This window comes from Mya arenaria, chromosome 4 (genome assembly GCF_026914265.1).
Source record: "Mya arenaria isolate MELC-2E11 chromosome 4, ASM2691426v1".
Classification (NCBI taxonomy): domain Eukaryota; kingdom Metazoa; phylum Mollusca; class Bivalvia; order Myida; family Myidae; genus Mya; species Mya arenaria.
This window is the reverse complement of record NC_069125.1, coordinates 55424149-55434716: the sequence shown is the minus strand read 5'-3', so window position 1 is coordinate 55434716 and position 10568 is coordinate 55424149. Positions and strand designations below refer to the sequence as shown.

At 36.9% G+C, this 10568-nt stretch overlaps 1 protein-coding gene across 1 annotated transcript; it reads right to left on the bottom strand.

The window, feature by feature from the left end:
• Nucleotides 1-239: 239 nt before the first annotated feature.
• Nucleotides 240-10311, bottom strand: LOC128230183 (protein LLP-like). Its single transcript, XM_052942240.1, has 3 exons — nucleotides 10214-10311; nucleotides 4354-4501; nucleotides 240-2215 (listed from the first exon to the last, which is right to left on the bottom strand). The coding sequence occupies exons 2-3, from the start codon at nucleotides 4499-4501 to the stop codon at nucleotides 2019-2021; spliced, it is 345 nt and encodes a 114-aa protein (XP_052798200.1). The 5' UTR covers nucleotides 10214-10311; the 3' UTR covers nucleotides 240-2018.
• Between the last annotated feature and the right edge of the window lie 257 nt (nucleotides 10312-10568).

Here is a 10568-nt window from a genome sequence, read left to right as displayed (position 1 = left end):
TTTCTGCTTCCGCCCCATCAGCTTCGCTGTTGCAGCTTGGTTCTGCATGAAAAGTTAATGCCAATAGTGGTATATGACAATAGAGAAGCATAAACCTTGATTGAGATAAACGTCAATGTATTCCAATATTGTTTGAATTAACCAATGGCTGTTCCAGAGATGTTAACCAAATTAATGGTGACTGTATTAGCCCTCCTTGTTTTCTCAACAGTCAAACTAAAAAGCTTAAACACCAAATGTAAGCATCATAAAACTAGTTTATTTCATTCCTTTCATAACAAAAAACAACAACAGTTCTTTTAATAAACGCTCCCCCCCCAAAATAAAAACTTACATCCTCAACTAGTAATATTCTCACCAGGGATCTGTATACTGTAGCAGGGCTCTCGCGAGGGGGCGACTTGGGCGAAGTGGTCGCCTAAAATTCCCAGACTTCGCCCATTTGTATCATCAAAGCGACATTGACTTTGCCGAAAATTTTAGCACATTGTAAATCTGTCAATCAGCGAGTATTTGGCCAATGTTCCATTAGTCAAAACATCACAATAAGCCATTCATACAAATTGGTAATTTCCTAATCCAATAATTGGGCCGTGTCATCCAATTACCAAAACATCGCCAGTAGGCGGAGCTATTGAAAGTTAACCAATCAGAATGTACATTCAGAAGACCCTGATCAAATGATAAAGTTCGTTAAAATGAGATAGAATTGGAGACATAATTATGAAATATCGTGTCAAGCATTAATTTAAGTTAAAAAGTAATTAATATATGTATTGAACAAACAATGCAAGACATTTAAACATTGTTGCTTTTGAAGCAGACGGCCATAGCCATATCGGGCCATCGGCAAGTAGGCGCTAAGAAAATCAATAACATGACGTATCACCAAATATTTGATTGGTTTTAGTGAAATGTTCATGATGAAAAATGATTTGTAAACAAAACAAAATATCATTTTTTTGCTTTATGTAGAGTTTACTTACGGTAATTTTCTCCTGTCACATTTACGATGTCAAAAAAAAAATAATCGGCGAGATCGCCATTTTGTCAGAACAAATTTCCGAGTTAATTTTTCAACTTCCCATTATGTATTGGTAAATTTTTCACCAAGGACACTGATTTAAATGTCATTTGGTTCTTAAATGTCAGCATATTTAAAATTATTTAGCCTGAGACAAGTAAATAACAGCATAGCTGAATGTGACATTCGTACCCTATCCCGAACGTACCAAAACAAGATTCGTCCCCCTACTTTATTGACAGTTCATTTATGAGGTCATTATGATTATTTCAAATCCTTAGATGTATTTGTTTTGGTTCATTTTAGATGCTATTTGGAGATAAACTATGTGACATTGACAAATACACTTTTGCTGAGCCAAAAATGATACATTATTTTATAAACATTTTATATAGTTATAGCAATCAATTTGAATGTGAATATAAACTGAGGTGTGTGGTATGGCATAGTTTTTGTATCAGGTGTTATAAAAAGTATCACTTCTCCCTAAAGTCTCCCCACTTCTCCCTAAATTGACTGAAGGGAGAAGTCACTTCTCCCAAAATTTTCAGCCTAGTGAGAGCCCTGTGTAGAACATAAATATATTATACAACATATTGAAAATAAGCGCTTTAATTCCATTAAATCTTAATGTTACCATGAATATCAGATGGGAACTTTCTTAATATACAGTGAATTAATTTTAAAAAGTCCAAAAAAATCCGTTAGTTTTGTCCACTAGGCACAGAACAAAGTTGGAATAAGATTAATGATTATTAAGACCTATTTGCCTGATACATGTGTATGACAGTAAATACTGTTGAGATGTGGTTCATGAATCATTTATATTAAACATCAAACAGACGAGATAAGAGCATACAAGTACCTCCTATTTCAGGAACCGGTCCTGTATCAGAAACCAAAAGTTCTTTGACACCTAGACAGAGCTGGAATAAGCTGTCATCTCTGTCACAAAGTTATTAATATAAAAACACTTCAATTTATGTCAAACTCTTCACTTCTTTTTCTTCTTTGCTATCAGTTTAGTTGTGCGTTTCTGTTCCTTCTTCACCTTCCTGAGTTTTCTTTGGTTCATCCAGGCGGGGTAGTTGCCATGCTCATTTTTCATCGTCTTAGGGTGGAACTTCCCCGCAGCTTTGTTTGTTTCCATCTTCTCAGCAGCTTCAGCCCTCACTACATCGGCATCTTTCACTGAAATATATCAACAAAACTGTTTTAGTGCTGAACACACTAATTTCCTTGAAGACCCTTAAGCTGCAATATTGAAGTAAAAAAATATACATTTACAAAACAAAAATGAAATGTTACAAGCATAAGTACAAGAAAGTTTTAAAAATCTGAAAATAACTGAAAAAATAGAAAAAAAGAAGACAAAAATGTCCAAGTATAGCAGCAAGATTTAAGCCAAGATTCTTTTGATTGCTAGTCCCAGTCTATACTGCTGGGCCACAGAGGCATCGATATGAAACAGGTTTTATATAACACTTTGGTGTAAATAAGCTATTTAAGTGATAGAAGCCCAATGTGGCTGCATGTCTCACTATTGTTTAGGCAAAAAAATAGGTGAGGAAAGAAGTCATGACAGATTTTCATATGGCTAAAACCCATTGTTATCTATTGCCTTTTCATTTTGTTTACATTAAAATTTTAACCCAGTGTCTACATTGATCTGTGCTAAGACTAGAAATTGTTTTTTGAAAAGGGCTTGTCTCTCCTATTGTGTGGTCGTAGCTGAGAAAAAATAAATGATGGACATGAAATTTGTAATTTTGGACTTGAGACGAGCCAACAGTGAAGTTTGGTTTATTCACCCTTATTAAATAGTGAACATCTACTGCAAGATCCTGGGTGCAAATGTAAGTAACTGAACAGTGATCATTTCTTCACCTCAAGGTCACAGCACCCTTGACCTTTGACCTTCTGATCTCAAAATCAATAGGGGTCATCTACTAGCCATGACCAACTAGCATACCAAGTATGGAGTTCCTGGACCCAAAGGATCTTTAGTTATTGAGAGGAAACTGTTTCTTCACCTCAAGGTCACAGTGACCTTGACCTTTGACCTAGTGATCTCAAAATCAATAGGGGTCAACTACTAGTCATGACCAACTAGAGTACCTAGTATAAAGTTCCTGGGTGCAAGCGTTCTTTAGTTATTGAGCAGAAACCATTTTAAAACTTTAAGGTCACTGCCAACATGTAACGTTTTTTTACCTAAAGGTAACCTTGACCTTTGACCTTTTGATCTTAAAATCAATAGGGATCATCAACTAGTCATGAACAACTAGCATACCAAGTATAAAGTTCCTGGACCCAAAGGATCTTTAGTTATTCAGCGTACCTAGTATGAAGTTCCTGGGTGCAAGCGTTCTTTAGTTATTGAGCAGAAACCATTTTTAAACTTTAAGGTCACTGCCAACATATAACGTTTTTTTTTACCTGAAGGTAACCTTGACCTTATTTAAAATCAATAGGGATCATCAACTAGTCATGAACAACTAGCATACCAAGTATAAAGTTCCTGGACCCAAAGGATCTTTAGTTATTGAGCGAAACCATTTCTTCACCTCAAGGTCATGGTGACCTTGACCTTTGACCTAGTGATCTCAAAATCTTTAAGGGTCATCTACTTGTCATGACCAACTACCATACCAAGTATGAAAGTTCTTAGGCTAAGCGTTGTATAGTTATTGAGCGGAAACGAAGTGTGACGTACAGACTGACTGACTGACGGACAGGGCAAAAACAATGTCTCCCTATGAATGAGGGGGACATAAATATTGATTAATCAGTAAGCTAGAAACTTTGTCAAGAAGTGATCAAGTAGAAAATGTACTTTTACCATGTATTTGTACAAATATAATTACAGCTGTACAAGGAAACACTCAGCCTTAAAAGGCTGCACCAACCTGTACAAGCCGCACATGTACCTGAACATGGTACCATTCTCCTGTATAGTGCCTCTACTACCTGTACAAGGCAGCATCAACCTTTACAAAGCAGCATCTACCTGTACAAGCCTGCAAACATCTGTACAAAACCGCATCCATCAATACATGGCGCCACCCACCTGGTTAAAGCCGCACCTACCTGTACAAAGTCGCAACCATCAATGCATGGTGCCACCCACCTGTATAAAGCCGCACCTACCTGTACAAAGTCGCAACCATCAATACATGGTGCCACCCACCTGTATAAAGCCGCACCTACCTGTACAAAGCCACAACCACCAATACATGGCGCCACCCACCTGTATAAAGCCACACCTACCTGTACAAAGCCACAACCATCAATACATGGCACCACCGACCTGTATAAGCCACACCTACCTGTACAAGTCTCCTGCATCACCACATCCCTGTCTGCTGTAGCCTTCTGCAGCGTCTTCTTCAGTGTCTCCAGTTCCTTCTTGCCATATTTCTCACGCTTGATAGCCCGCATCTTACGTTTATGTTTACTTCTCAAACTTTTCGCCATCTGAAAAGAAATGGCAGTTTGTCTTTTCTATACCAAAAAAGTGGCAAGGGAAATAGTTTTAGATACTCATTTGGGCTTAAAAACAAACTGGGGCAGGTACTTGGAAGCTAAGTTTAAGATACAATTTCAACACTTAAGAAACATAATTTAGATACCGGAAATAGAAATATTCAGGAACAAATACTGTAATCTTTATCGTATTGTAATAGAGTCAAACATGAACACATGGCTGCTTGGAAGGGGTTCGAAAGAGAGGGGCAACCTTACCCTTTGAAGGACTTTTGCAAAAATAGTGGACAAAATCATGTGCAATTTCAGCAAATTTCAGCTAATCTCCACACTTTCAACAATTTCATGACATCTGAAAACAGTTCCAGTTAGACACTACTGAGTGCAGACAGTACCTTCAATTTTATTTTATTTTTTTAAATATGTTGGCTATTTCAGATAACATCAATTCATTGTAGATAATTTTCCGAAATTGACTACACAATCAAGTTCATTTTTTATCCAAACATCGCTGATAGTTTCATAAATGACTCATTTACAAGTCAAGTCTATTCTCAATTTCAGTCTATCCTCAATTTCATATTTCATATTTAAAAAAATGGGTCTAGGCAACAAGTGAACTTGTGCTTGTACATTGCATGGATGATTTCACTGCATTGTTATGCTTCTAGTTATACAAAGTACTACAGTTATATTATATCAAAACAGCATCAAAACCTCTCAAAGAATTTATTTACCCAAAATATGGTACCACACAAAATGCCAGATGCAGTCTATAAGGGTATCACAACAAATATGAGCTGGTACTGCTTCACTACATTACTCAAACACACAGGGCAGACTCCATTGTCAGCCAAATTACAACTGAGAACATAAACAGCATTCTCTCTAGTGATGCAGAGACACAATCAACATCCACAAGCCTGCAATTCCCACCAGCTGCCAGCTCGCACACCTTCAGCCCTTCTGATAGTTCCATAGGTTCCTCTCAATACGCCTCATCCCCATTGCATTGTTCACATCAACAAGTTATTCACCAAACACGTAAGCTCAACACAAGTTGTGTCATGACTGTGAACTTCAAGTCTTTGGGCGAAAATGTTGGCCCAATGGCTCCTGTTAACAGAATCCAAACCTGACATAATCATGGGCTTTGAGACATGGCTACATATCGGTATCTTTCAGAGGGAAGTTCTACCTCCAGGGTACAACATCATTGCGAGACGGCATTGTACACAAGACCACCATGGAGCTGTCATTATTGATGGGCATTTGAATCAAAGGATAACATTTTAGACAGTAGTTTTGCCATACAGACCACTGTGGAGTTAAAGCAGTTTCTTTTGAATGTGCTAGTAAGGAACCGGTATAGCTAGATAGTGAAAATAGCCTTTTTTCACGAAAATAGCATTAGACTACAAAAAGAGCAAATGTAATATGTGTTGCGCTAGTAAAATCAATTAAATCGACCTTATATTGTATATATGTATAAATAGAATGAAAAATATGTTTCTTGGTTAGATATCATGACGACAAAATCGACTAATATTCAAATAATGAATATGAGGTGATAAAAACTCTTATGAAAACAACAACCCCTTACAAAAATCGCAAATAAAATATGTTTAACACTAGTAAAAAGTAGTGTCGAATTTGATCCTGTCAGAGTACTATGCTACCTCCAAAACAGCACCCGCAGCACTGGCAACGGCGACTGCTTGTTTAATTCATTCTCGATGTGTCTTGTTGGTGATGAGTCAAGAAGCCATGAGCTACGTTACCGATGCTGCATAGAGATGGTGACCAACAGAAACAAGTACTTGCGCCACAGACAATACCAAAAACAGCTTTTTAACAAAACGAAAACTGGATTGGTCACCAAACCACTTTGTGCTGTTGGTGCATACCAGACGGCCAATTGAAAAGATGGATCTGGATGCACAGGATATTGATTCGATCTTCGTGTCCTCAAACAGTTGCTGTGACATTAAAGCTAACGAGTAGACTGAGATTGACAGCGACAGCGATAATGAAATCGAGCGATGTAAGTGAATTTATAAACCTGAACTATCAACTATTCAGGAATCACCCAAATCTGAACAAAACTCAAAAAGTGATGATGGTACAGCAGAGATCTTGTGTACCCCAAAAAAACGACAACATGCCTGGGCCTTGCGGTATGCCTGAACACGACAGTACGTCAGAGAACGACAGTAGCGATCGTTGAATATATAGGTACATTTCCAGGAAGGGCGCACTATGGTTCTGTAAAAGATCGAACAATTAACACGAAGTACATGCGCACAAAACCATCCGTGAGAAACGAACTTGAGAAACAACTGAAGAACAGATCAGTAAAAGATGTAGAGTGTGAAATGAACCAGACCAACTCTGAAGATTATGACAAACAAAGGAACGAAAAACAGCTAAGAAATGTAAAATGCGAAATTAATAAAAAGAACAAAAAGACACATTGTTCTAGTAAAAACATCGCTGACCAAATCATCTGCGTTGAAGAAATGACAAACATATGAGCGGACTTCAACATCCAGTTGTTACACTCTACACAGAACAACAAATCAATGACATTAAGCATTTCTGTGGGCGGGAAAATGTCACAGTTCTGGGGATGGACAAAACTTATAATCTTGGGGAATTCCATGTAACCCCATGGTATAAAAGGACATGTCTGTTATCAAACGACAAACAAACGATCATCCGATCTGTTTTGGGCCAACGATCCTTCATCAAAGTTAGACCACAAGAGTGTACTCTTCATTTCTTAATGACATTGCTTACAATCTGACAGACACCAAACTTCAGCATCTTAGAGTCATCTTAAGGAAAACACAAACAGACACATTGAAAACGTCGTTGGCTATCCCAAAAAGGAAAGAGACGAAATCATTTCTAATATATTCGGTCAGAACGGTCTACTTGTACCAACGGACATAGATACCTTCAATATGAGGATAGAAACCTTGAAAAAAACAATCAACGAAAAAGACAGTGTTGTTGGCAAAAAGAAATCTATCAATTACATCGAAAATAAACTGTTACCACTGCTAAATACTCATATAAACCTGTGCGAAAAGGGAAAATAACACCGACTTGGACCAACAACAACTGTGAGAGCGCGAACCATGTTTTAAAGTCTGCTGTTCAGTGGAAGATGCAAGACCTCCCACAATTCATCGAAACACTTCATGGAATCATCAAGGGAGAACAAGAAGAGAGATGCAGAGCAATCAGAGACATGGGCAACTTCCGACTTGCAGACCGTTACTTGCACCACCTAACTGATATTGACCACTGGACAAACATCTCAGAAGAACATCACACCAAAAGGACAAGAAAATTTCTAATGGACGTTGGCAAATCGACCCAAAACAAAATAATTTCATCTGACGGGAACAGAACTACTCAAAGGACACCAACAGCTGGAAGAAAGCCACAGCAGGTTAAAAGGAAAAGGGCTGAAAGGTCAAGGACTCCCAAGTTCTAAAAGGCGGCTGTAGTCGGGAAGGGAGGTCATAGTGGCCTCACCGGGTGTCCTCTAAGACTTAACAGCCTTCTACCAGCAGATGACTGAACTGATGTTAATATGTACATTTGTAAATATGACAAGGGAAAAGGAAGCCACAGGCCATGACAAGAGCGCCTCCCCATGGTGGGGCCTGGATGCAAATGGATAAATTTGATATTCATAATTGATGACATTTAAAAAATTATCAAAAGTTTATTTCCAAGTATGTTTATAAAAACGTGCTTATCTATCAACAAAAAGCAAGAATACAAATATATCCATCTGTAATTGAACGCTCTTTAAACCATGAGTAAACGTGCAAAGACCTCTGGTTTGATAAATATTTATGATTTTGAAAGCTATTTTCGCAAAAATAGGCTATTTTCGTAGATATAGGTTTTTTTTAAAAACATCTTTCAAACTCACTAAAAAAGAAGAAAAAATCATCAAAAAATCATTTTTCTATCCATTTAAATAAAATAATACATGTATATACATAAATCTCTGGTTTATTTCATTATAATGATATTACAGGCTATTTTTCTTAGTCCAATGCTATTTTCGCAAAAAATAGGCTAGTGTCGCAGAAATAGGCTATTTTTAAAAACATCTTTCTAACTCCCTAAAAATGAAAAAAATCATCATAAAATCATTTTTCTATAATGTTCCGTTTAAATACAATTCCAGTATATATATATATGAATAAATCTCTGGTGTATTTCAATATAATGATATAGCAGGCTATTTTCGTAGTCCAATGCTATTTTAGGTAGTGTCGCAGAAGGCTATTTTTAACATCTTTCAAACTCACTAAAAAGAAAAGAAATCATCATCAAATCATTTTTCTATAAAGTTCCGTTTAAATTTAGTTATGTATACAAATCAATCTCTGGTTTATTTCAATATAATGATATAGCAGGCTATTTTCGTAGACAAATGCTATTTTCGCTATCTAGCTACATCCGTAAGAAATCATTGATCATTGGCTCTCTCTAGTCCAAATATTTGTACGTTGACAGATTTTTTTTTGATTTTAGATATGGCAAATCCTTCACGTACAAATTGTTTAGTATCAAAAGTGGGTAGTTGTTCCGATCAGGATTCCGGGTTAAAGCATATAGCGTCTATAAAATATCATAAAAACAAAGAAATATTACCAGATAATGTTATTTTATATTAGTTCCGTACACAAAAAATAAATATCCAACTTATAATTATGAGTTTGACGGCTTTTCTTCATTTCATTCTGTCAAAACATAACGATATATACATGAAGGGCACCTGCAAGGCTTCAGGGCACAGTTTTAAATCGCTCGGAACATTTCGGCCATGGCCGAGTTGTTACGATTGTATAACGAGGTCTATCTCGAAGCTTTGTCGGAGGAGGCCGAGTTATTACGATTGTATGGAGTTGTTCCCCTTCGCATAATTGTTTTCTGTGTCAGTCAACTTTCGTTTTATTGGAAAGGTAAACAACTTGTTTTAATGCATTAAATGCTTGTTTAGTGCAAAATAGCATTTCACTTACATGGTAAAATATGAATATAACTCTTTATGATCAATTTCAACCATAAAATACTTCACTTAAAACAATTTCAATATTTTTAAAACACCCCCGTTTTTTGCACATTCCCGGTTAGACGTTAGGGATTGGAAGAATCCCGTATAACACGTCTAATATTTTAGACTATGGCTCTCTCTAAAGACGTCCAAGCCATGACCAAGCCTTTATGGGGGGAACTATGTGACATTGTGATTCCACCAATCCTGGATTACTGGCAAAGTCAAGCAGCTGTCCAAAAGAAAGAAACGGGCCTATTGTAGAGCTAAGAAAACCTGAGACAAACAGAACAACCAACACTTCAAGCAGCTCCAAAAAAATATCAGTCAAAAAAATGTTCCTGAAACGGCCCGACTGGACAGCACCGGTAATGAAGGCCTTGTTTTTTGTTACAGACAAGAGTCAGATCGTCAATGTGCTCCCAAATGAGAACAGTTTAATGGACAAACAGCCTGACAAACACGCACAAAGTTTCACAAAGCTGTAAAGAACCATAAATACATTGAATTTGATGAAAAACAAACAGTAAAATGTCCATTTTACAGAATTAAGCCGTGAAACGTTGTATGGCTATCGTTTTGATGGAATAACAATAGATGAAAATGTTATAATCTACCTTTTAAAATGTGAGAACCTAAACTGTCGACGAAAAGCGAATTCACGTGTGTTTACAAACTATTATCGGCAGCAGTCAATGGTTGTGCAAATGGGAAGGCTCGGGCGAAACTAAAAGGCTGGCCATATAGATATTCACGGAAAATGCTGACTTCCGCTGTCCCCATGTTGTTTTTCAAAAATGCACATTTCTACTACATTTACATGACCATTGAAAATTTACCATTACTCTTATATATTTATACCAAGTATATATATTATTGGAACGTAAATAGATGTTTCGGAAATATTGGAATCGGTGGAACTTAGGGATTGTTGGATTATTATGGACTTATTGGATGTAACGAACGATATGA